Source organism: Cucurbita maxima, unplaced genomic scaffold (genome assembly GCF_002738345.1).
Source record: "Cucurbita maxima cultivar Rimu unplaced genomic scaffold, Cmax_1.0 Cma_Scf00046, whole genome shotgun sequence".
NCBI classification, from domain to species: Eukaryota; Viridiplantae; Streptophyta; class Magnoliopsida; order Cucurbitales; family Cucurbitaceae; genus Cucurbita; species Cucurbita maxima.
This window is the reverse complement of record NW_019272062.1, coordinates 1,227,089-1,253,762: the sequence shown is the minus strand read 5'-3', so window position 1 is coordinate 1,253,762 and position 26,674 is coordinate 1,227,089. Positions and strand designations below refer to the sequence as shown.

The 26,674-nt window shown below is 35.7% G+C and overlaps 2 protein-coding genes and 1 long non-coding RNA gene across 3 annotated transcripts; 1 reads left to right on the top strand and 2 right to left on the bottom strand.

Annotated features, from left to right (window-relative positions):
• Positions 1 to 319: 319 nt before the first annotated feature.
• Positions 320 to 3,040, bottom strand: LOC111470572 (ankyrin repeat-containing protein BDA1-like). Its single transcript, XM_023116110.1, has 4 exons — positions 3,008 to 3,040; positions 2,749 to 2,863; positions 1,445 to 1,921; positions 320 to 997 (listed from the first exon to the last, which is right to left on the bottom strand). Exons 2-4 carry the CDS (start codon positions 2,845 to 2,847, stop codon positions 320 to 322), a joined length of 1,254 nt encoding a protein of 417 aa, XP_022971878.1. The 5' UTR covers positions 2,848 to 2,863; positions 3,008 to 3,040.
• Positions 3,041 to 13,253: 10,213 nt separating this feature from the next.
• On the top strand, positions 13,254 to 14,284 carry LOC111470549. The gene is made up of 3 exons (XR_002715051.1): positions 13,254 to 13,453; positions 13,559 to 13,629; positions 13,820 to 14,284. It is a non-coding gene; the product is annotated as an uncharacterized LOC111470549 (long non-coding RNA).
• Positions 14,285 to 17,112: 2,828 nt separating this feature from the next.
• On the bottom strand, positions 17,113 to 19,855 carry LOC111470571 (ankyrin repeat-containing protein BDA1-like). Its single transcript, XM_023116109.1, has 4 exons — positions 19,823 to 19,855; positions 19,564 to 19,678; positions 18,260 to 18,736; positions 17,113 to 17,811 (listed from the first exon to the last, which is right to left on the bottom strand). Exons 2-4 carry the CDS (start codon positions 19,660 to 19,662, stop codon positions 17,113 to 17,115), a joined length of 1,275 nt encoding a protein of 424 aa, XP_022971877.1. The 5' UTR covers positions 19,663 to 19,678; positions 19,823 to 19,855.
• Positions 19,856 to 26,674: the final 6,819 nt, after the last annotated feature.

Here is a 26,674-nt window from a genome sequence, read left to right as displayed (position 1 = left end):
ACCACTCCATTTAGCCAACACAAGCTCCATGTGAGAAGATTGTGACATGATACTATATGTATCAAAAGGCTTGAAGAAAACCAATCACATTGCAGAATATACACAAACAAAATAAGCTACTTGAAGGTTACACCTAATTTAAATGCTTAAGGTCATTAACCACAACATTTTGAGTACTACAAAATGAAACAACACCCTCAACATATTTTTCTTATCCAATCTCTTCAACATGAGGAAAATCCATATTCAATTGCAAACATAGCGCTTTAAAGTATTACTAGTGGAATTCAAAAACAAATATCACGAAAATAATTAAGCTCTAACCACTGCGACCAAAGTGCACACTTATGTCTGTCAATTCTTTCTCCATGCTGAAGCTGAAGCGACCACCAAGTTTGTTAGGCTTCTTTGGCTTAAAACCTCCTTTCACCTTCTGTCTAACCAAGGGAATTTTGGACAAAATAAGCAAAAAAATGACTGCACTTGTGATAACTAAAGGAAAGTACGACCTCCAAACGATCGCCAATAATGCATAGCAAATGACCAAAGGAAGAACCAAATGGAGAGCGTAGCCAATCCCAGAAGGAAGATGAACACAAATCTCTATCATTGAAGCAACGAATGCAACTGTATTTAACTGTTGGAAGCATACGTATGAGATCCACTCCGGAGGGAAGAAATCCATATCTTTTTCGGGTGGACTTAGAGCTGCTTCGTAAGTTGCAGTGGCAATGAGCACATAAACTACTAATATGGCATTCCGATCCTTTTTAGACATGTAAAGGATCTCAGGATGGTCCGTAATCACTAATCTCTTCACAAACAATAATATTGAACACACAAATTTTGCAACATCTCTGAGAATGTGGGAACCATGGAGCATCTCTTTTACCTCTTTGTCTTCAACAAGGCCACGTTCTTTCATTATGTCTAGTGCTGTCTTGCCTTCCAAATTCTTTGCTTTCATATCCACTTTGTTTATGAGAAGCTTCACCATCTGCACCAAAGGCCAGCTTTTTTCGTATGTTCAAACATTTGTTACATGTCAACTTTTATAGAAGATATTATCCGCTTTTCGGTAGAAGATTTTGTTTGCTTTGACCCATTATATACTATCAACTTCACTATTTTAAAATACATCTATTAGAGAGAGATTTTTACATCTTTACTGGAAATGTTTAGCTTTTCCCACTCTAACCCAAGTAAGATTCCACAAAAACTTAGAGTTAATAAATCATAAAATATTTACTTTTTTTTTTAATATTGGAGTTGAGTTTATAAAAAAATCAAAAACTAAAAATTAAATAGGTTTCTTTTGAGTTTTGATTATCCCAACAAGTTAGATGATCATTCTATGAGATTATTGCAAGTCCTACCTTTTAATAATAAATACAATATATTAATCAATTAAGCTATGCTATATTTAAAATTTTTTGATACTGACCTCAATTTGATTTCCGAGCGCGACACGATGCATGGCATTGTTTCCTTCGTCATCACACCAATTAAGTATTGAGGTCATGCATGTTTGTTGGATCCATTGGAGCAAGATTTTAACCGATTCAATATCTTCACGTTTAACAGCAATATGTAGAGCAGACTCATTACGATTGGTCAATTGTTTAATAGATTTTGGGCATGAAGTTAGAAACTTGGCCAATATATCATCCATGCCTCCCGAGGCTGCAATGTGCAATGGAGTTAAGCCATCTCTCCCTTGTATGCATACGAGATCTCGATCGATATCGACGAGCCGCAACACAGTTTTTGTTTGGTTATTTTGCAATGCCAAGTGGATAGGGCTATAGCCTTCTGGGTTAAGCTTCTTGGCTAAGGATGGTTTCAACCTCATGATCTCCAAAGAAAAAGGGACATGTCCTGCTGATGCTGAGATGTGTAATGGGGTATCAACAAAAGGTACCTTTCAAAAAGAAGACACAAATCAATCCCAAACCCTAATAGTGATGCTAAACATATGAACAATAAAAATCTTTAGCTGTTTTGAGTTCATGGATAAGTGGGATAACAATTTGACCTATAATGTCTTTTAACCATTTGAGTTTTTGTTACTATTTAATATATTAGTATAATAGTGTACACAAAATAGCTTTTAGATGTTTCATTTTTTAAAAAAAATCAATTTTTTATGATCAAGCATCTTTAAATATTTTATTGAGTTTCTTCCCAAGTTCTTTCATTTATATGAACATATAAAGGTATCTATTTTCTCCCTTCAAATAACTTGTTTGATAACTTGTTTGAGACCCTACTTTTATGACTACTCGATACAAGTATCTTAGTCTATCTCTCGATATTGGAAGGGGCATTTTCTTGTTCATTAGTTCTCCTAACATCTAAACAAAATGGTCTTTCATAAAGGTAGCTTATCTGCCTAAGAGAGATGAAGAATTAGTCGTGTTACCCTCACAGGATCAATTTGGGCAGGCAAACAATGCCCTCCTAATACCCGAGTGAGAGACCCCTATGACAATTGAGGGACCTAAACGTTGCTTTATACACCGGGAGTAAAGCCAAAGACCCCAAGAGAGAATCCTCATGTCAACAGTTGCCCTCTTTAGAGGCTTGTTTGAAATTCTAGGTCACGTCTTCATGGGTATTATAAGGTTGAAAAATTAAAGTATTGACCATTCAGATGGTAATTTTTATTTCATTTAAAATAATATATGGTCCAACCATTCAATGCCATGAATTCTTTCATTTCAAATGCAAGAATAAATATGTTGATACCTGATCTATGCGTTCTAAAATGTAGGCATCTTCTTGAAGTATCAAATATAAGGAGTCGATATCTCCCGAAGATGCAACTGCGTTCAACCTTTGGTTCATTTTTCTTTTGAGAAAACTGCAGCATGAACAAAATAGCGTGATTAAGGATCAATATTGTGGTAGTTTTTTAAGTATGAGCACAATTCAATGATTATATATTATATATAAATATATATGTTGCGCTGAAATGGACCAAAACTGAGACTAAAATTAGACTTACAAATGAGATGGATGAAGAGCTGTGTGGAGACCGCCAATTCGAGTTCATTTCCTGGAGTCTTCTCAATGATTTTCTTAGCAGCTAAGATAGTCAAGCTTCTGCAGCTCCATTATTGACATGAACGAGGGCGTTGACTGACTTGTTAGGTAAGGATAAGGTTATTGGTTGAATGGTTGAGGAGCGTAATTACGAGTCCATTTCTGCGCATGTTCTTGTTAATTTCTCTCTCATTATTCATTACCCAAAACTTGAAAAGTATACCTAGGATCAAAATAACTAGGTAATATATCCATTTCAATCCATAGATCTTCCCTAAGTTTAATTTTGTATCAAACTTGATTTTCGTTCAAAATAGTGAATTTTAAGCAATGTTGTTTAAATCAGGAGACCGAGAACTGTTTCTACACTCATTAGTGGCAGAAATCATGAGCTCGAAGTCCACTCTCAAGACCATTTTACATATTTTTTGTCTTAGACTTTGTCCTGTTCCTACACTTAATAGAAACATTCACTCTAAGTCATCTACCTGGGTAATTTTAAACCCTTTCCAAGGCCGATTATGGCATCGCGGCTTCAACTTTGACCCACTTTACATTCAATAGGAGTCCTTGTCTTAAGCTAACTACCCATATAGTCTCAAGTCCCTCCTGCAGACTGGTTTCTTGAGTGGCACGTTATCCTTGATCCAACCCTACACTCATTAGTAACTTAAGTAACCTCAGGGTTCTAATGAAACCATTCACATTGCTAGTAAGCATTTTAAACTTTCTTAATCATTCATAGATGTCGTGGAGGTTTACTGGGTCTTTAGGGACATCTAGATGGTTTAGTCCTCATCTCGCGTTTCTAAAACACTCGAAGTTAGCTACTCAAGGCTAATCCAATTTCTGGGTGCACTTAGGTCTAGACCTTTGATCGCTGCTCACAAATCTAGGGTGCTCGGTCTACTGAAAACGTACTGACCTAGGTCAATGTGAAAATCACTCTAATTCTAGTGCCCTAATCTTAACTTGGTTCACTCATGTATGCTTTGTTAGGGAGATATTCCTATCGGTCGTTTAAAGCTGGGAAAACATAATCTAAACATTCATGCAAACTCAACGGGGAAATAACATCCATCAATCACTTGGAGAGCAGATCACAACATCCCATCCTCTTTTCTAACGTAGCAAAAAGAATTAAAATAGGAATACAACTTACATTCTCATCCCAATGTAATTTCGGTAATTTTCCCTAACATGAATAACATCTCATCCAAATTGAAATTTTGAGGTCTAATCATGCATATTCGAACCACATAAAACAAGTTATGCTTATATGCTAGCACGTCTTAGTGATCCCTACCAAGTCTTAAGAAAAATTCGAACGTAATGTCTTTTAATCATTTGAGTTTAAAAATGGTTCATATATTAGTATAATAGTGTACATAAAATAGCTTTTAGAAATCTGCTTCTTTTTTAATAACATCAATTTTTTATGATTATCCATCTTTGAGAAAAACTCATAATTTCTATATGTTTTTTTTAAGAATGGGGCGTTGGCCTAGCTTTCAGAGCACTCGTTTGAGCTTGACAATCCCAAACATAATAATAGTAAAAGAAAGATGAGGGGACTAAACACAGAAGCAAAAACTAGTATAACAAGGAAATATATGCTCCTAACCTTTGATTCATATGGATAACATCCAACTCCCTACCAGAATTAATTTCTTGAACTTTTCTTTAAATTTCTATGTTTCGAGATTTTGTTGAGGACTTTAAAAAAAGAAGAATGAATCTATTGAACTTACTATTTAGAGTTAGAGTTTAGCAAAAATTCCTTCACAAGAAATGCTCAAAGACAAGGGGAGAATCAATCTGTATACTTGAATCACTTAAATTTATCGAGAATCAAGAAAGAACGGTGTTATAAATTTCAAAATTTTTGTCTCAATTTGTTTCAAATTCGAGAGATTTGGGAAGAGTTAGATTATGAAATTTTAATATGTTATTCCAAGGAAGGTTTCACACACTATCCATGAACTAACCTCGAGTCAATTCAGATCGATAGTTGGAGTTACAACGATCGTCAAGAAATTATCATTTATGTATTTTACACTGATTTTTGAAGCATTTATTTTTCTATCTAGCTAACGGATTAAGATGGAAATAATTTTTTTTTAAAAGGATTAAAAATCTTGAAGGAACCAAGTTGAATCAAAGTTATGTAGAAAAATATACAAAATCCAAATAAATTAGAAAGAAATTGAAAATTGATTTAAGAATCTAGAAAACTCTCAAATGGTAGGTGAAATGTAGGTCAAGTGATGGTGGAGGACATGTGTGAAGCTATGGTCGAAGACACACGTTGGCTAACGAAGAGGAAGTATGTCTGGCTTAGATTGCGCCACACGTCGAGACTTTTGAGGGTGACACGAACCAATCGATTGGACCTGAACTTACAGCATTTGACCCAAACTGCCTGCCCATTGCTTCGACCCGATTCGATTGCATTAATATGAAGGCTCCATGAGTCGCAACGTGAGCACGACTGTTACTCCAAATACGAGTCTGTACTTGCATGCAGGCGACCTATTGCATGTATGAAAGCGTGTGGCGGTGTTTGAGTTCAGCTTTTTAGTTCGTTCGACTATTTTTTGCTCTGATTTCAAAACTGATGTGATCATGATTCAAGTTAGGATCTTTCAAAAAATTTGGGGCTTCTAGTAATCAAAAATCATGCTTGGGAAGTCACGCTTCATCCATGTAATTAGCAATTTGTAGTAGCCATGCGAATTTTCTTAAGTAATACTTGTACGAATTGCTAGGACGTGCTAGCATGTGAGCATATCTTAAAATAGGTGGTTATAATATGCTTGTTTAGGACCTTAGAAGGGAATTTTTGGATGAAAATGCAATGTATGTCATAAAAAATGGCCAAAGTGTCTCTAGGATGGGAATTTAAGATGCATGCCAACTTTTATTGCTTTCCACTGTACTAGAACGAAGGATGTGATATTATGATCTATGCGATTGATAGATGTTATCTCCTCATTGAGCTTGTATGAATGCTTGATATAGTTTGCTTAGCTCTAGGTGATTGATTACGTGTTCTCCCTATAGAGCTTATTATTTATATAGAGATAAGCTAAGGTGTTAGAGTTAAGTTGGCTAGACGATGACTTAGGTCAAGACAGTTATAGTAGATTGAGCATCTTAGGATCGTGAGCATCGATCAAAAGGTCTAGACCCTAGTGTTAAAAAAAAAGACTTGAGGAGTCAAAATAGAGTATCCTGGAGTTGAAAGTTTGCATTTAAACCACCTAGCTGCTCCCGGAACCCAGTAGACGTCCTCAACACCCAAGGATGACCAATGTGAGTGTAGAATATATTTTTTGTGCTTTATGTGATCGATAGAAATCTCTCTCTAATAAAGCATGCATGAGTGAATCAAGTTAATATTAGGGCACTAGAGTTAGGGCAGTTTACATATTGACCTAGGTTAGTATGTTTCAATGGAATAAGCATTTTAAGATTGTGAGTGACGATCAGAGGGCTATACTTAAGTGCACCTAGAGATTGGATTAACCCCATGGGGATAGTCCTAAACATCTTTGAAACAATGAGATGAGATTTAGCCCCTAAGAACCTAGTAAATCTCTACAACAAGGACGACTAAGAAAGCTTAACAAGCCTAATAGCAATGTAACGGTTTCACCAGAGTTTGTACCTTCTATTTCCTCTGATATGCCTTTAGCGTTGGAGTGCCCTTGCCAAGCGGTAGGATGTGATGAGAGCTTGCAACTAGGCTGCTTACTAAGTATTTTTATACTCACCCCTTCCCACATTTTTTTTTTGAAGTATTGCTAGTTGAGGTGGCATTATGCTTGAAAAATATGTTGTCACAAATTAGTGTCAACCACGAGTTAGAAGAATTTGATTACGTCAAATATGATTAAATACACATTGTTTCTTTTGGGATAGTTAGAGTAATTTTAGCTATTTAGTTTAACTAATTTGTCATATTTTTGGACTCAATAATATCGTCACTACTGGAAACTCCAATTGTTTATGTTTCTAGCTTAGTCATTCTTCTTTCAAAACCTTACAATTGGTATCAGAGCAACAAGATAGAAATTTTTGAATGATCAAATACAAAGAGTATGAGTGAAGACAAAACTTTAACGAAGATCCCTCACTTCAATGATCGCTATGATCATTGGAGTGAGCTGATGGAAAATTTGCTCAAAGCAAAGGGTCTATGGTGTGCAGAGATTGGTTTCTTAGAACCAGTGGAAGAAATAATGCCACTAAAGGGCCACCTTGATGATGCTAGTCTCAAACATCATCAAGTAAAGCATTATCTCTTTCAGGCAATTGATCGTATTGTATTTGAACAAATCTTGGATCATTGCACAACCAAGATTGTCTGGGACTCAATGAAGCGAAAGTTTGGTGGAAACCAAGAAGGGAATAAATCTCTTCTTAATGCATTAAGGAGAGAATTTGAGATCCTAGAGATGAAGAAGGATGAAAGTATCACAGATCATTTTGCAAGAGTGATAATAATCTCCAACAAGATGACAAGTATGGAGAAGATATGCCAAACAAGAAAATTGTAGAAAAAAATTTGCGTACCCTGCTTGGAAAATTTACTTCTGATGTAGTATTCATTGAGAAATCTAAAGATACTGATAACATGTCCATTGATGAATTACAAAGTTTATTAGTGGTGCATGAACAAAAATTTCAAAGATCCAACATTAATGAAGAGGTGCAAGTTCTAAAAGTCGAAGCTCGAATGAAAATAAGTAATAGAGGAAGAGGAACTTACAAGAGCAAAGTCGTGAAAGAGGAAGATCAACTTTCAACAAAGCAACTGTTGAATGTTATAGGTGTCATGACTTAAGTCATTTTCAATATGAATGTCCAAAGATGAACAAAAGTAATTGAATTATGAAAGCAGGAAGAAAAGGATGAAATGAGGTTAATGGCTCATATGGAAAGATATGAAGCAAAAAGGAGTGATGCTTGGTTCTTAGATTCTGGTTGATCAAACCATATGTTTGCAAATGAAGGTATGTTTTCAAGCTTAGACAAGACCTTTTCTCGTACTGTCAAGCTTGGAAATAACATAAGTATGAAAGTTACTCAAAAGGGTGTAGTGAAATTAACTTTACTTGGGGTTCGTTACACTATTAGTAATGTGTATTGGGTACCTGAACTCAAAAATAATCTCTTGAGCGTTGAACAACTACAAGAAAAAAGAGTAGCAGTGTTGTTCAAAGATGGTGTATGTAGCATTTATCATCGACAGAAAGGAAAAATGGTAGAGTCAATTATGAGTGCAAATTGGTTGTTCATTTTGCTTGCTGAACCATATGCCACAACAAATGAAGGAGATGCCTCGAAGTTTATAACATGGACCAGTCAACACTTTGGCACCATCATATGGTCATCTCGGCTACAAAGGCTTGTGCACCTTGAAACACAAAAAAATGGTGAAAAGTCAGCCACAAATTGTAGTTCCAAACACCACCTGTGAGGCATGTATGAAAGGCAAGTAACATTGGACTCCATTTCCAAAAAAAGGTAAATGGAGAGCAACCGAAAAATTAGGTCTTGCTCATGTAGATCTATGTGGTCCAATTTCACCAACTTCAAGTAGCTAGAAAAAATATTTGTTGTGCTTTATAGATGATTTTTCAAGGAAGACTTTGGAGTTATTTTCTTGTAGAAAAACCATAAACACTTTATCATTCCAATTATTTATAAATAATGGTGGAAAAGAAAATTGGAATGCCTATAAAATGTTTAAGGAAACATAAAGGAAGATAATTAACTTTGCAGAATTCAACAATTGACTACGGATAAAGAAATCAAATTCATTGAAAAAATCAAATAAGGAACTTGGGGGTTTTACTGGTTTGAGCAAAGGAAATAGGAGTGGATTTGATTTATAAGACCAAGCTTTATGAGTATAGAGAAGTTGATAAATACAAAGCAAGACTGGTGGTAAAAGATTTATAAGACCAAGCTTTATGAGTATAGAGAAGTTGATAAATACAAAGCAAGACTGGTGGTAAAAGGCTACCCACAAGAGTATGAAATTGATTATACGTAAGTGTACACACCTGTGGCCAGAATGGATATTGTGAGAATGATCATTACTTTTAATTGATTATACGTAAGTGTACACACCTGTGGCCAGAATGGATATTGTGAGAATGATCATTACTTTTGCAGGGTCATGCAGGAGAGTTTCTCCTTCCGCAAAGGTTGGTTGGAAACTCTATCAATTACATATCAAATCAACTTTTTTATGTGGTGAGTTAAAAGAAGATATTTTTGTCGAGCAACCAAAAAGCTATGAGAAAAAGTGAAGTGAGGAGATGGTGTACGAACTCCAAAAGGCTCTCTACGGATTGAAACAAGCACCTAGAACCTAGTTTAGTCGAATAGAATCCTACTTCATCAAAGAAAGATTCGAAAGCAGTTTCCATGAGTAGACATTTTTCNGTAAACCCATACATTCCTGCTGAAATCATCTATAAAGGTGATGTAGAACTTTGATCCACCAAGTGATGAAACTGGAGATGGTCCCCAAACGTCTTTTTGAACCATTTCCAACCGCACTTTCTTCGATTCTTTGACAACCTTTGTCAAGCTAACTCATTTATGTTGTCCCATAACACAACTCTCACAAAGACCCCTATTAAACTTAATAGATTTTAGGCCTTCTAAAATTTATTTTGCAGTCAGCAACNTGATATGATTTACTTAGGTCAAATGAGATTTTTCCTTGGAACAGAGGTAATGCAAAGATTAGATGGTATTTTTACATGTCAAAGGAAGCATGCGGTTGAAGTTTTAAATCGATTTGGCATCGAGAATTGCAATTCTGTTGATAATCCTATTGTTCCAAGACAAAAAATTTGCAAAGATAAAAATGGTGCAAAAGTAGATGTAACTTTGTATAAACAAATAGTGGGAAGTCTAATGTATCTCATAACTACTTGTCTTGATCTCATGTTTGTTGTAAGTTTGATTAGTCATTTTATGTCCAAAACAACAACATTTTGCAGCAGCTAAAATAATTTTAGGTACTTGAGGTATAGTAGATTATGATGTATTTTATAGAANAAGACACAAATCAATCCCAAACCCTAATAGTGATGCTAAACATATGAACAATAAAAATCTTTAGCTGTTTTGAGTTCATGGATAAGTGGGATAACAATTTGACCTATAATGTCTTTTAACCATTTGAGTTTTTGTTACTATTTAATATATTAGTATAATAGTGTACACAAAATAGCTTTTAGATGTTTCATTTTTTAAAAAAAATCAATTTTTTATGATCAAGCATCTTTAAATATTTTATTGAGTTTCTTCCCAAGTTCTTTCATTTATATGAACATATAAAGGTATCTATTTTCTCCCTTCAAATAACTTGTTTGATAACTTGTTTGAGACCCTACTTTTATGACTACTCGATACAAGTATCTTAGTCTATCTCTCGATATTGGAAGGGGCATTTTCTTGTTCATTAGTTCTCCTAACATCTAAACAAAATGGTCTTTCATAAAGGTAGCTTATCTGCCTAAGAGAGATGAAGAATTAGTCGTGTTACCCTCACAGGATCAATTTGGGCAGGCAAACAATGCCCTCCTAATACCCGAGTGAGAGACCCCTATGACAATTGAGGGACCTAAACGTTGCTTTATACACCGGGAGTAAAGCCAAAGACCCCAAGAGAGAATCCTCATGTCAACAGTTGCCCTCTTTAGAGGCTTGTTTGAAATTCTAGGTCACGTCTTCATGGGTATTATAAGGTTGAAAAATTAAAGTATTGACCATTCAGATGGTAATTTTTATTTCATTTAAAATAATATATGGTCCAACCATTCAATGCCATGAATTCTTTCATTTCAAATGCAAGAATAAATATGTTGATACCTGATCTATGCGTTCTAAAATGTAGGCATCTTCTTGAAGTATCAAATATAAGGAGTCGATATCTCCCGAAGATGCAACTGCGTTCAACCTTTGGTTCATTTTTCTTTTGAGAAAACTGCAGCATGAACAAAATAGCGTGATTAAGGATCAATATTGTGGTAGTTTTTTAAGTATGAGCACAATTCAATGATTATATATTATATATAAATATATATGTTGCGCTGAAATGGACCAAAACTGAGACTAAAATTAGACTTACAAATGAGATGGATGAAGAGCTGTGTGGAGACCGCCAATTCGAGTTCATTTCCTGGAGTCTTCTCAATGATTTTCTTAGCAGCTAAGATAGTCAAGCTTCTGCAGCTCCATTATTGACATGAACGAGGGCGTTGACTGACTTGTTAGGTAAGGATAAGGTTATTGGTTGAATGGTTGAGGAGCGTAATTACGAGTCCATTTCTGCGCATGTTCTTGTTAATTTCTCTCTCATTATTCATTACCCAAAACTTGAAAAGTATACCTAGGATCAAAATAACTAGGTAATATATCCATTTCAATCCATAGATCTTCCCTAAGTTTAATTTTGTATCAAACTTGATTTTCGTTCAAAATAGTGAATTTTAAGCAATGTTGTTTAAATCAGGAGACCGAGAACTGTTTCTACACTCATTAGTGGCAGAAATCATGAGCTCGAAGTCCACTCTCAAGACCATTTTACATATTTTTTGTCTTAGACTTTGTCCTGTTCCTACACTTAATAGAAACATTCACTCTAAGTCATCTACCTGGGTAATTTTAAACCCTTTCCAAGGCCGATTATGGCATCGCGGCTTCAACTTTGACCCACTTTACATTCAATAGGAGTCCTTGTCTTAAGCTAACTACCCATATAGTCTCAAGTCCCTCCTGCAGACTGGTTTCTTGAGTGGCACGTTATCCTTGATCCAACCCTACACTCATTAGTAACTTAAGTAACCTCAGGGTTCTAATGAAACCATTCACATTGCTAGTAAGCATTTTAAACTTTCTTAATCATTCATAGATGTCGTGGAGGTTTACTGGGTCTTTAGGGACATCTAGATGGTTTAGTCCTCATCTCGCGTTTCTAAAACACTCGAAGTTAGCTACTCAAGGCTAATCCAATTTCTGGGTGCACTTAGGTCTAGACCTTTGATCGCTGCTCACAAATCTAGGGTGCTCGGTCTACTGAAAACGTACTGACCTAGGTCAATGTGAAAATCACTCTAATTCTAGTGCCCTAATCTTAACTTGGTTCACTCATGTATGCTTTGTTAGAGAGATATTCCTATCGGTCGTTTAAAGCTGGGAAAACATAATCTAAACATTCATGCAAACTCAACGGGNAGCTACTTAGTTTAACTAATTTGTGGTTATTTTCTTGAAGGTGGCAAACACATCTGACTTGTGTCTCAAGAAGTAAACCCATACATTCCTGCTGAAATCATCTATAAAGGTGATGTAGAACTTTGATCCACCAAGTGATGAAACTGGAGATGGTCCCCAAACGTCTTTTTGAACCATTTCCAACCGCACTTTCTTCGATTCTTTGACAACCTTTGTCAAGCTAACTCATTTATGTTGTCCCATAACACAACTCTCACAAAGACCCCTATTAAACTTAATAGATTTTAGGCCTTCTAAAATTTATTTTGCAGTCAGCAACTTCATTTCTTTGACGCTCATATGTCCAAGTCTATCCTACCATAGACTTGAATTGGAAGCACTCTGAGCACAACAACCATGTTTATACCCTCTGCAGCAGTGTATAAGGTTCCAGATTTTGTGTCACGTGCAACAAGCATGACACCCTTCACAATCTTTTACCAACTCTTTCCAAACTCTAGTGCTTAGCCTGTGCTATCCAACTGACCAATAGAGATCAAATTCTTGTTGAGACCAAGAAGATATTTGGCATCTTCTAATGTCCATTGATTTCCTGATGGAGTTTGTATGAAGATATCTTCCTTCCCTTCAATCCAACGTTTTGCTGTCAGCAAGATACACCTTCCCGAAATTTTATGATTTGAAATTTTGAAACAATTCCATACTTGGAGATAGAATAAATGATGTACTTAAATCCAAAATTCAAAGCACATGAGAGAGAAAATACAATGAAGAATTGTAATACCCGAATTTTTAGATAAACAAATAAAAAAATAAAAATAATAATAATAACATTGGGGGCAAAAGGGTCATTTTGCTCCTACTCTTGCCTAAGGGTCTAGTTGTTTGGGCTAAGAAAAGAAAGAGAAAGAAAAGAAAAGAAAAGAAAAGAAAAGAAAAGAAAAGAAAAGAGAGAGAGGGAGAGAGAGAGGAGAAAGGAGAAAGGAGAAAGGAGAAGAAGTTAAGATTTGAGAGAGAGGAAGAGACAAACGGCAGTTGGGGAATCTAAGGCAAGAAACTTCGTAGCAATACTTCTCTCGTGCTGGAAAAGGAGTTTGGGTGGTGGAATCATTTATTCCGGCAAGAAAATTCGAGAACGGACAAAGTAAGGTTCCGAACTTGTTGTTTCGATTTTATCTAGATCTGAGGAATTTCTTGAGTTTTAGATCTGGAGTTTTTGACGTATGTAACTAAAATAAGATTCACACAGGTTTCTTGAAGTTCTTGGACGAAAATCGGAGTTTAGTTGGACTTCAGGTAAACCGATCGAAAACAGAAAATGTGAGTATTTCCGTATCTTTGGACGGCCTTAACTCATCTGTGTTCAAGAAAAAAAAAAAGAAAGTAAAAATATATTGTAGAAGTAGAATATGAGATCTACAATTTTCATGGATTGAAAGATAAGAAAATCCGAAGAAAATAGATTGAAAACACGAAAATGCTAACATCTCGAGATTTGAAACACACGTAGGAGAGAGAAAGAGACCGCCACGCGTTGACTGGCAAACGGAGGAGCGCGGCGGAGTCGGCGTCCATCACATGGCAGTGTTCCACTAGTGCGCTAAGTCGGGTCGACCCGTACGCTCGCCGAACCGGTTCGAAAACCTGCAGTCCAACCCGACGTTTCCCGCCAAACACTGTGTGCCACGTGTCGTGCTCATAAAATTCGAAGGTAAGTTCACGGTCGTTGGGGTTCGAAACACGGCACTACCCGCGCGTGTGCCCTGCGCGTGTGGGCGTGTGGAGACCTACTGGCGTGTGCACGGCGTGTGGGACACCATTCTCTCACCCGTCTGGCCTCCGTTTGGTTGTTTTTTTGCCTCAGATTTCAAATCTGATACTATTTTTATGTGAATTAGAACCTATCAAGAAAATTTCAGAATTTTTGGAGCCATTTTCGGCAAATAATTCGAGCTTGGAAAGACACGCGTCTTAATATAACGGAAGCAATTTGGATTTTAGGCACTTTTAAAACATCAATTATAGTAAATNACGATCCCCTCATACTTACTTATGAGGTCGCGTCTCACCTCAGGACACTGATCATTCCACTGCATAAGATGGGCAAGCCTCCTAAGATACAAAAAAGAGAGTTGTAGCGTGATTCGCACTCACTAGAATCTAGAGATAAGACCGTGAATACCTACTAAGACAAGGATGCGAAAAGTGCCTACAAGTTGGTTGCTTACTGAGTATATTTTTATACTCACCCCTTTCTCCTTTTTTTTTGTTCAGGTACCAGTCGATACGGGGGGGTGCTCGAGAGCTGCACTGTCACAGAGGGGTATCGTTTTGGAGCGTCAGTCCCTTGTCGGTCTTTTAGAGTCTTTTGTATTTCATTTTGTATTTGTAATTCCCATTTGTAACATTTGACTTTGATTTTATATTTAATTTAAGTGTCCTTAATTTCCTTTTCTTGTTTTAGATTTTACCGGATTTTTACCGATTTTATCGGATTTTTACCTTCTATTTATTTTTATTTGTTTTCGATTTCGTCGTTTTAGTCACGATTCAGTCTTTCGAAGCCTCGAAAGTCGGGCCGTGACAAGAATATTGGTTAAAAGTTGATATTGATGACTTCATGTATGTACCGTAGAAAAAGATAGAAAAAATGTAAAAAGTACATTTTCAAAGCGGTATATATAACTTTACCAGATATAACCATATATTATATATAACTTTACGGGATAGATATGGACATGACAATTTGGTTTACCATTTATATGTCCACTATATATAGCTTTACTACCATNGAAGATCCCTCACTTCAATGATCGCTATGATCATTGGAGTGAGCTGATGGAAAATTTGCTCAAAGCAAAGGGTCTATGGTGTGCAGAGATTGGTTTCTTAGAACCAGTGGAAGAAATAATGCCACTAAAGGGCCACCTTGATGATGCTAGTCTCAAACATCATCAAGTAAAGCATTATCTCTTTCAGGCAATTGATCGTATTGTATTTGAACAAATCTTGGATCATTGCACAACCAAGATTGTCTGGGACTCAATGAAGCGAAAGTTTGGTGGAAACCAAGAAGGGAATAAATCTCTTCTTAATGCATTAAGGAGAGAATTTGAGATCCTAGAGATGAAGAAGGATGAAAGTATCACAGATCATTTTGCAAGAGTGATAATAATCTCCAACAAGATGACAAGTATGGAGAAGATATGCCAAACAAGAAAATTGTAGAAAAAAATTTGCGTACCCTGCTTGGAAAATTTACTTCTGATGTAGTATTCATTGAGAAATCTAAAGATACTGATAACATGTCCATTGATGAATTACAAAGTTTATTAGTGGTGCATGAACAAAAATTTCAAAGATCCAACATTAATGAAGAGGTGCAAGTTCTAAAAGTCGAAGCTCGAATGAAAATAAGTAATAGAGGAAGAGGAACTTACAAGAGCAAAGTCGTGAAAGAGGAAGATCAACTTTCAACAAAGCAACTGTTGAATGTTATAGGTGTCATGACTTAAGTCATTTTCAATATGAATGTCCAAAGATGAACAAAAGTAATTGAATTATGAAAGCAGGAAGAAAAGGATGAAATGAGGTTAATGGCTCATATGGAAAGATATGAAGCAAAAAGGAGTGATGCTTGGTTCTTAGATTCTGGTTGATCAAACCATATGTTTGCAAATGAAGGTATGTTTTCAAGCTTAGACAAGACCTTTTCTCATACTGTCAAGCTTGGAAATAATATAAGTATGAAAGTTACTCAAAAGGGTGTAGTGAAATTAACTTTGCTTGGGGTTCGTTACACTATTAGTAATGTGTATTGGGTACCTGAACTCAAAAATAATCTCTTGAGCGTTGAACAACTACAAGAAAAAAGAGTAGCAGTGTTGTTCAAAGATGGTGTATGTAGCATTTATCATCCACAGAAAGGAAAAATGGTAGAGTCAATTATGAGTGCAAATTGGTTGTTCATTTTGCTTGCTGAACCATATGCCACAACAAATGAAGGAGATGCCTCTAAGTTTATAACATGGACCAGTCGACACTTTGGCACCATCATATGGTCATCTCGGCTACAAAGGCTTGTGCACCTTGAAACACAAAAAAATGGTGAAAAGTCAGCCACAAATTGTAGTTCCAAACACCACCTGTGAGGCATGTATGAAAGGCAAGTAACATTGGACTCCATTTCCAAAAAAAGGTAAATGGAGAGCAACCGAAAAATTAGGCCTTGCTCATGTAGATCTATGTGGTCCAATTTCACCAACTTCAAGTAGCTAGAAAAAATATTTGTTGTGCTTTATAGATGATTTTTCAAGGAAGACTTTGGAGTTATTTTCTTGTAGAAAAACCATAAACACTTTATCATTCCAATTATTTAAAAATAATGGTGGAAAAGAAAATTGGAATGCCTATAAAATGTTTAAGGAAACATAAAGGAAGATAATTAACTTTGCAGAATTCAACAATTGACTACGGATAAAGAAATCAAATTCATTGAAAAAATCAAATAAGGACTTGGGGGTTTTACCGGTTTGAGCAAAGAAAATAGGAGTGGAATGGATTTATAAGACCAAGCTTTATGAGTATAGAGAAGTTGATAAATACAAAGCAAGACTGGTGGTAAAAGGCTACCCACAAGAGTATGAAATTGATTATACGTAAGTGTACACACCTGTGGCCAGAATGGATATTGTGAGAATGATCATTACTTTTGCAGGGTCATGCAGGAGAGTTTCTCCTTCCGCAAAGGTTGGTTGGAAACTCTATCAATTAGATATCAAATCAACTTTTTTATGTGGTGAGTTAAAAGAAGATATTTTTGTCGAGCAACCAAAAAGCTATGAGAAAAAGTGAAGTGAGGAGATGGTGTACGAACTCCAAAAGGCTCTCTACGGATTGAAACAAGCACCTAGAACCTAGTATAGTCGAATAGAATCCTACTTCATCAAAGAAAGATTCGAAAGCAGTTTCCATGAGTAGACATTTTTCNGTGATAACTAAAGGAAAGTACGACCTCCAAACGATCGCCAATAATGCATAGCAAATGACCAAAGGAAGAACCAAATGGAGAGCGTAGCCAATCCCAGAAGGAAGATGAACACAAATCTCTATCATTGAGGCAACGAATGCAACTGTATTTAACTGTTGGAAGCATACGTATGAGATCCACTCCGGAGGGAAGAAATCCATATCTTTTTCGGGTGGACTTAGAGCTGCTTCGTAAGTTGCAGTGGCAATGAGCACAGAAACTACTAATATGGCATTTCGATCCTTTTTAGACATGTAAAGGATCTCATGATGGTCCGTAATCACTAATCTCTTCACAAACAATAATATTAAACACACAAATTTTGCAACATCTCTGAGAATGTGGGAACCATGGAGCATCTCTTTTACCTCTTTGTCTTCAACAAGGCCATGTTCTTTCATTATGTCTAGTGCTGTCTTGCCTTCCAAATTCTTTGCTTTCATATCCACTTTGTTTATGAGAAGCTTCACCATCTGCACCAAAGGCCAGCTTTTTTCGTATGTTCAAACATTTGTTACATGTCAACTTTTATAGAAGATATTATCCGCTTTTCGGTAGAAGATTTTGTTTGCTTTGACCCATTATATACTATCAACTTCACTATTTTAAAATACATCTATTAGAGAGAGATTTTTACATCTTTACGGGAAATGTTTAGCTTTTCCCACTCTAACCCAAGTAAGATTCCACAAAAACTTAGAGTTAATAAATCATAAAATATTTACTTTTTTTTTTTAATATTGGAGTTGAGTTTATAAAAAAATCAAAAACTAAAAATTAAATAGGTTTCTTTTGAGTTTTGATTATCCCAACAAGTTAGATGATCATTCTATGAGATTATTGCAAGTCCTACCTTTTAATAATAAATACAATATATTAATCAATTAAGCTATGCTATATTTAAAATTTTTTGATACTGACCTCAATTTGATTTCCGAGCGCGACACGATGCATGACATTGTTTCCTTCGTCATCACACCAATTAAGTATTGAGGTCATGCATGTTTGTTGGATCCATTGGAGCAAGATTTTAACCGATTCAATATCTTCACGTTTAACAGCAATATGTAGAGCAGACTCATTACGATTGGTCAATTGTTTAATAGATTTTGGGCATGAAGTTAGAAACTTGGCCAATATATCATCCATGCCTCCCGAGGCTGCAATGTGCAATGGAGTTAAGCCATCTCTCCCTTGTATGCATACGAGATCTCGATCGATATCGACGAGCCGCAACACAGTTTTTGTTTGGTTATTTTGCAATGCCAAGTGGATAGGGCTATAGCCTTCTGGGTTAAGCTTCTTGGCTAAGGATGGTTTCAACCTCATGATCTCCAAAGAAAAAGGGACATGTCCTGCTGATGCTGAGATGTGTAATGGGGTATCAACAAAAGGTACCTTTCAAAAAGAAGACACAAATCAATCCCAAACCCTAATAGTGATGCTAAACATATGAACAATAAAAATCTTTAGCTGTTTTGAGTTCATGGATAAGTGGGATAACAATTTGACCTATAATGTCTTTTAACCATTTGAGTTTTTGTTACTATTTAATATATTAGTATAATAGTGTACACAAAATAGCTTTTAGATGTTTCATTTTTTAAAAAAAATCAATTTTTTATGATCAAGCATCTTTAAATATTTTATTGAGTTTCTTCCCAAGTTCTTTCATTTATATGAACATATAAAGGTATCTATTTTCTCCCTTCAAATAACTTGTTTGATAACTTGTTTGAGACCCTACTTTTATGACTACTCGATACAAGTATCTTAGTCTATCTCTCGATATTGGAAGGGGCATTTTCTTGTTCATTAGTTCTCCTAACATCTAAACAAAATGGTCTTTCATAAAGGTAGCTTATCTGCCTAAGAGAGATGAAGAATTAGTCGTGTTACCCTCACAGGATCAATTTGGGCAGGCAAACAATGCCCTCCTAATACCCGAGTGAGAGACCCCTATGACAATTGAGGGACCTAAACGTTGCTTTATATACCGGGAGTAAAGCCAAAGACCCCAAGAGAGAATCCTCATGTCAACAGTTGCCCTCTTTAGAGGCTTGTTTGAAATTCTAGGTCACGTCTTCATGGGTATTATAAGGTTGAAAAATTAAAGTATTGACCATTCAGATGGTAATTTTTATTTCATTTAAAATAATATATGGTCCAACCATTCAATGCCATGAATTCTTTCATTTCAAATGCAAGAATAAATATGTTGATACCTGATCTATGCGTTCTAAAATGTAGGCATCTTCTTGAAGTATCAAATATAAGGAGTCGATATCTCCCGAAGATGCAACTGCGTTCAACCTTTGGTTCATTTTTCTTTTGAGAAAACTGCAGCATGAACAAAATAGCGTGATTAAGGATCAATATTGTGGTAGTTTTTTAAGTATGAGCACAATTCAATGATTATATATTGTATATAAATATATATGTTGCGCTGAAATGGACCAAAACTGAGACTAAAATTAGACTTACAAATGAGATGGATGAAGAGCTGTGTGGAGACCGCCAATTCGAGTTCATTTCCTGGAGTCTTCTCAATGATTTTCTTAGCAGCTAAGATAGTCAAGCTTCTGCAGCTCCATTATTGACATGAACGAGGGCGTTGACTGACTTGTTAGGTAAGGATAAGGTTATTGGTTGAATGGTTGAGGAGCGTAATTACGAGTCCATTTCTGCGCATGTTCTTGTTAATTTCTCTCTCATTATTCATTACCCAAAACTTGAAAAGTATACCTAGGATCAAAATAACTAGGTAATATATCCATTTCAATCCATAGATCTTCCCTAAGTTTAATTTTGTATCAAACTTGATTTTCGTTCAAAATAGTGAATTTTAAGCAATGTTGTTTAAATCAGGAGACCGAGAACTGTTTCTACACTCATTAGTGGCAGAAATCATGAGCTCGAAGTCCACTCTCAAGACCATTTTACATATTTTTTGTCTTAGACTTTGTCCTGTTCCTACACTTAATAGAAACATTCACTCTAAGTCATCTACCTGGGTAATTTTAAACCCTTTCCAAGGCCGATTATGGCATCGCGGCTTCAACTTTGACCCACTTTACATTCAATAGGAGTCCTTGTCTTAAGCTAACTACCCATATAGTCTCAAGTCCCTCCTGCAGACTGGTTTCTTGAGTGGCACGTTATCCTTGATCCAACCCTACACTCATTAGTAACTTAAGTAACCTCAGGGTTCTAATGAAACCATTCACATTGCTAGTAAGCATTTTAAACTTTCTTAATCATTCATAGATGTCGTGGAGGTTTACTGGGTCTTTAGGGACATCTAGATGGTTTAGTCCTCATCTCGCGTTTCTAAAACACTCGAAGTTAGCTACTCAAGGCTAATCCAATTTCTGGGTGCACTTAGGTCTAGACCTTTGATCGCTGCTCACAAATCTAGGGTGCTCGGTCTACTGAAAACGTACTGACCTAGGTCAATGTGAAAATCACTCTAATTCTAGTGCCCTAATCTTAACTTGGTTCACTCATGTATGCTTTGTTAGAGAGATATTCCTATCGGTCGTTTAAAGCTGGGAAAACATAATCTAAACATTCATGCAAACTCAACGGGGAAATAACATCCATCAATCACTTGGAGAGCAGATCACAACATCCCATCCTCTTTTCTAACGTAGCAAAAAGAATTAAAATAGGAATACAACTTACATTCTCATCCCAATGTAATTTCGGTAATTTTCCCTAACATGAATAACATCTCATCCAAATTGAAATTTTGAGGTCTAATCATGCATATTCGAACCACATAAAACAAGTTATGCTTATATGCTAGCACGTCTTAGTGATCCCTACCAAGTCTTAAGAAAAATTCGAACGTAATGTCTTTTAATCATTTGAGTTTAAAAATGGTTCATATATTAGTATAATAGTGTACATAAAATAGCTTTTAGAAATCTGCTTCTTTTTTAATAACATCAATTTTTTATGATTATCCATCTTTGAGAAAAACTCATAATTTCTATATGTTTTTTTTAAGAATGGGGCGTTGGCCTAGCTTTCAGAGCACTCGTTTGAGCTTGACAATCCCAAACATAATAATAGTAAAAGAAAGATGAGGGGACTAAACACAGAAGCAAAAACTAGTATAACAAGGAAATATATGCTCCTAACCTTTGATTCATATGGATAACATCCAACTCCCTACCAGAATTAATTTCTTGAACTTTTCTTTAAATTTCTATGTTTCGAGATTTTGTTGAGGACTTTAAAAAAAGAAGAATGAATCTATTGAACTTACTATTTAGAGTTAGAGTTTAGCAAAAATTCCTTCACAAGAAATGCTCAAAGACAAGGGGAGAATCAATCTGTATACTTGAATCACTTAAATTTATCGAGAATCAAGAAAGAACGGTGTTATAAATTTCAAAATTTTTGTCTCAATTTGTTTCAAATTCGAGAGATTTGGGAAGAGTTAGATTATGAAATTTTAATATGTTATTCCAAGGAAGGTTTCACACACTATCCATGAACTAACCTCGAGTCAATTCAGATCGATAGTTGGAGTTACAACGATCGTCAAGAAATTATCATTTATGTATTTTACACTGATTTTTGAAGCATTTATTTTTCTATCTAGCTAACGGATTAAGATGGAAATAATTTTTTTTTAAAAGGATTAAAAATCTTGAAGGAACCAAGTTGAATCAAAGTTATGTAGAAAAATATACAAAATCCAAATAAATTAGAAAGAAATTGAAAATTGATTTAAGAATCTAGAAAACTCTCAAATGGTAGGTGAAATGTAGGTCAAGTGATGGTGGAGGACATGTGTGAAGCTATGGTCGAAGACACACGTTGGCTAACGAAGAGGAAGTATGTCTGGCTTAGATTGCGCCACACGTCGAGACTTTTGAGGGTGACACGAACCAATCGATTGGACCTGAACTTACAGCATTTGACCCAAACTGCCTGCCCATTGCTTCGACCCGATTCGATTGCATTAATATGAAGGCTCCATGAGTCGCAACGTGAGCACGACTGTTACTCCAAATACGAGTCTGTACTTGCATGCAGGCGACCTATTGCATGTATGAAAGCGTGTGGCGGTGTTTGAGTTCAGCTTTTTAGTTCGTTCGACTATTTTTTGCTCTGATTTCAAAACTGATGTGATCATGATTCAAGTTAGGATCTTTCAAAAAATTTGGGGCTTCTAGTAATCAAAAATCATGCTTGGGAAGTCACGCTTCATCCATGTAATTAGCAATTTGTAGTAGCCATGCGAATTTTCTTAAGTAATACTTGTACGAATTGCTAGGACGTGCTAGCATGTGAGCATATCTTAAAATAGGTGGTTATAATATGCTTGTTTAGGACCTTAGAAGGGAATTTTTGGATGAAAATGCAATGTATGTCATAAAAAATGGCCAAAGTGTCTCTAGGATGGGAATTTAAGATGCATGCCAACTTTTATTGCTTTCCACTGTACTAGAACGAAGGATGTGATATTATGATCTATGCGATTGATAGATGTTATCTCCTCATTGAGCTTGTATGAATGCTTGATATAGTTTGCTTAGCTCTAGGTGATTGATTACGTGTTCTCCCTATAGAGCTTATTATTTATATAGAGATAAGCTAAGGTGTTAGAGTTAAGTTGGCTAGACGATGACTTAGGTCAAGACAGTTATAGTAGATTGAGCATCTTAGGATCGTGAGCATCGATCAAAAGGTCTAGACCCTAGTGTTAAAAAAAAAGACTTGAGGAGTCAAAATAGAGTATCCTGGAGTTGAAAGTTTGCATTTAAACCACCTAGCTGCTCCCGGAACCCAGTAGACGTCCTCAACACCCAAGGATGACCAATGTGAGTGTAGAATATATTTTTTGTGCTTTATGTGATCGATAGAAATCTCTCTCTAATAAAGCATGCATGAGTGAATCAAGTTAATATTAGGGCACTAGAGTTAGGGCAGTTTACATATTGACCTAGGTTAGTATGTTTCAATGGAATAAGCATTTTAAGATTGTGAGTGACGATCAGAGGGCTATACTTAAGTGCACCTAGAGATTGGATTAACCCCATGGGGATAGTCCTAAACATCTTTGAAACAATGAGATGAGATTTAGCCCCTAAGAACCTAGTAAATCTCTACAACAAGGACGACTAAGAAAGCTTAACAAGCCTAATAGCAATGTAACGGTTTCACCAGAGTTTGTACCTTCTATTTCCTCTGATATGCCTTTAGCGTTGGAGTGCCCTTGCCAAGCGGTAGGATGTGATGAGAGCTTGCAACTAGGCTGCTTACTAAGTATTTTTATACTCACCCCTTCCCACATTTTTTTTTTGAAGTATTGCTAGTTGAGGTGGCATTATGCTTGAAAAATATGTTGTCACAAATTAGTGTCAACCACGAGTTAGAAGAATTTGATTACGTCAAATATGATTAAATACACATTGTTTCTTTTGGGATAGTTAGAGTAATTTTAGCTATTTAGTTTAACTAATTTGTCATATTTTTGGACTCAATAATATCGTCACTATTGGAAACTCCAATTGTTTATGTTTCTAGCTTAGTCATTCTTCTTTCAAAACCTTACAATTGGTATCAGAGCAACAGGATAGAAATTTTTGAATGATCAAATACAAAGAGTATGAGTGAAGACAAAACTTTAACGAAGATCCCTCACTTCAATGATCGCTATGATCATTGGAGTGAGCTGATGGAAAATTTGCTCAAAGCAAAGGGTCTATGGTGTGCAGAGATTGGTTTCTTAGAACCAGTGGAAGAAATAATGCCACTAAAGGGCCACCTTGATGATGCTAGTCTCAAACATCATCAAGTAAAGCATTATCTCTTTCAGGCAATTGATCGTATTGTATTTGAACAAATCTTGGATCATTGCACAACCAAGATTGTCTGGGACTCAATGAAGCGAAAGTTTGGTGGAAACCAAGAAGGGAATAAATCTCTTCTTAATGCATTAAGGAGAGAATTTGAGATCCTAGAGATGAAGAAGGATGAAAGTATCACAGATCATTTTGCAAGAGTGATAATAATCTCCAACAAGATGACAAGTATGGAGAAGATATGCCAAACAAGAAAATTGTAGAAAAAAATTTGCGTACCCTGCTTGGAAAATTTACTTCTGATGTAGTATTCATTGAGAAATCTAAAGATACTGATAACATGTCCATTGATGAATTACAAAGTTTATTAGTGGTGCATGAACAAAAATTTCAAAGATCCAACATTAATGAAGAGGTGCAAGTTCTAAAAGTCGAAGCTCGAATGAAAATAAGTAATAGAGGAAGAGGAACTTACAAGAGCAAAGTCGTGAAAGAGGAAGATCAACTTTCAACAAAGCAACTGTTGAATGTTATAGGTGTCATGACTTAAGTCATTTTCAATATGAATGTCCAAAGATGAACAAAAGTAATTGAATTATGAAAGCAGGAAGAAAAGGATGAAATGAGGTTAATGGCTCATATGGAAAGATATGAAGCAAAAAGGAGTGATGCTTGGTTCTTAGATTCTGGTTGATCAAACCATATGTTTGCAAATGAAGGTATGTTTTCAAGCTTAGACAAGACCTTTTCTCGTACTGTCAAGCTTGGAAATAACATAAGTATGAAAGTTACTCAAAAGGGTGTAGTGAAATTAACTTTGCTTGGGGTTCGTTACACTATTAGTAATGTGTATTGGGTACCTGAACTCAAAAATAATCTCTTGAGCGTTGAACAACTACAAGAAAAAAGAGTAGCAGTGTTGTTCAAAGATGGTGTATGTAGCATTTATCATCGACAGAAAGGAAAAATGGTAGAGTCAATTATGAGTGCAAATTGGTTGTTCATTTTGCTTGCTGAACCATATGCCACAACAAATGAAGGAGATGCCTCGAAGTTTATAACATGGACCAGTCAACACTTTGGCACCATCATATGGTCATCTCGGCTACAAAGGCTTGTGCACCTTGAAACACAAAAAAATGGTGAAAAGTCAGCCACAAATTGTAGTTCCAAACACCACCTGTGAGGCATGTATGAAAGGCAAGTAACATTGGACTCCATTTCCAAAAAAAGGTAAATGGAGAGCAACCGAAAAATTAGGCCTTGCTCATGTAGATCTATGTGGTCCAATTTCACCAACTTCAAGTAGCTAGAAAAAATATTTGTTGTGCTTTATAGATGATTTTTCAAGGAAGACTTTGGAGTTATTTTCTTGTAGAAAAACCATAAACACTTTATCATTCCAATTATTTATAAATAATGGTGGAAAAGAAAATTGGAATGCCTATAAAATGTTTAAGGAAACATAAAGGAAGATAATTAACTTTGCAGAATTCAACAATTGACTACGGATAAAGAAATCAAATTCATTGAAAAAATCAAATAAGGAACTTGGGGGTTTTACTGGTTTGAGCAAAGGAAATAGGAGTGGATTTGATTTATAAGACCAAGCTTTATGAGTATAGAGAAGTTGATAAATACAAAGCAAGACTGGTGGTAAAAGGCTACCCACAAGAGTATGAAATTGATTATACGTAAGTGTACACACCTGTGGCCAGAATGGATATTGTGAGAATGATCATTACTTTTGCAGGGTCATGCAGGAGAGTTTCTCCTTCCGCAAAGGTTGGTTGGAAACTCTATCAATTAGATATCAAATCAACTTTTTTATGTGGTGAGTTAAAAGAAGATATTTTTGTCGAGCAACCAAAAAGCTATGAGAAAAAGTGAAGTGAGGAGATGGTGTACGAACTCCAAAAGGCTCTCTACGGATTGAAACAAGCACCTAGAACCTAGTATAGTCGAATAGAATCCTACTTCATCAAAGAAAGATTCGAAAGCAGTTTCCATGAGTAGACATTTTTCATCAAGAGGAAGAGAGGTAAAATTTTTATTGTAAGAATTTATATTGATGTTCTTTTATTTACTGGAGATGTTGAAAAATTATTGGAGGAATTTAAACGTTCTAGGAAGAAAGAGTTTGATATGATTTACTTAGGTCAAATGAGATTTTTCCTTGGAACAGAGGTAATACAAAGATTAGATGGTATTTTTACATGTCAAAGGAAGCATGCGGTTGAAGTTTTAAATCGATTTGGCATCGAGAATTGCAATTCTGTTGATAATCCTATTGTTCCAAGACAAAAAATTGGCAAAGATAAAAATGGTGCAAAAGTAATGTAACTTTGTATAAACAAATAGTGGGAAGTCTAATGTATCTCATAACTACTTGTCTTGATCTCATGTTTGTTGTAAGTTTGATTAGTCATTTTATGTCCAAAACAACACCATTTTGCAGCAGCTAAAATAATTTTAGGTACTTGAGGTATAGTAGATTATGATGTATTTTATAGAA

Bases quoted from the DNA above. Each gene is read 5' to 3' on its own strand.
- LOC111470572 (XM_023116110.1), bottom strand. From the start codon at position 2,847: ATGAACCAAAGGTTGAACGCAGTTGCATCTTCGGGAGATATCGACTCC. The intron at 1,922-2,748 runs GTATCAACATAT...TCTTTTTGAAAG, and splicing joins TTTTAGAACGCATAGATCAG to GTACCTTTTGTTGATACCCC. The intron at 998-1,444 runs GTCAGTATCAAA...CCTTTGGTGCAG, and splicing joins CGCTCGGAAATCAAATTGAG to ATGGTGAAGCTTCTCATAAA.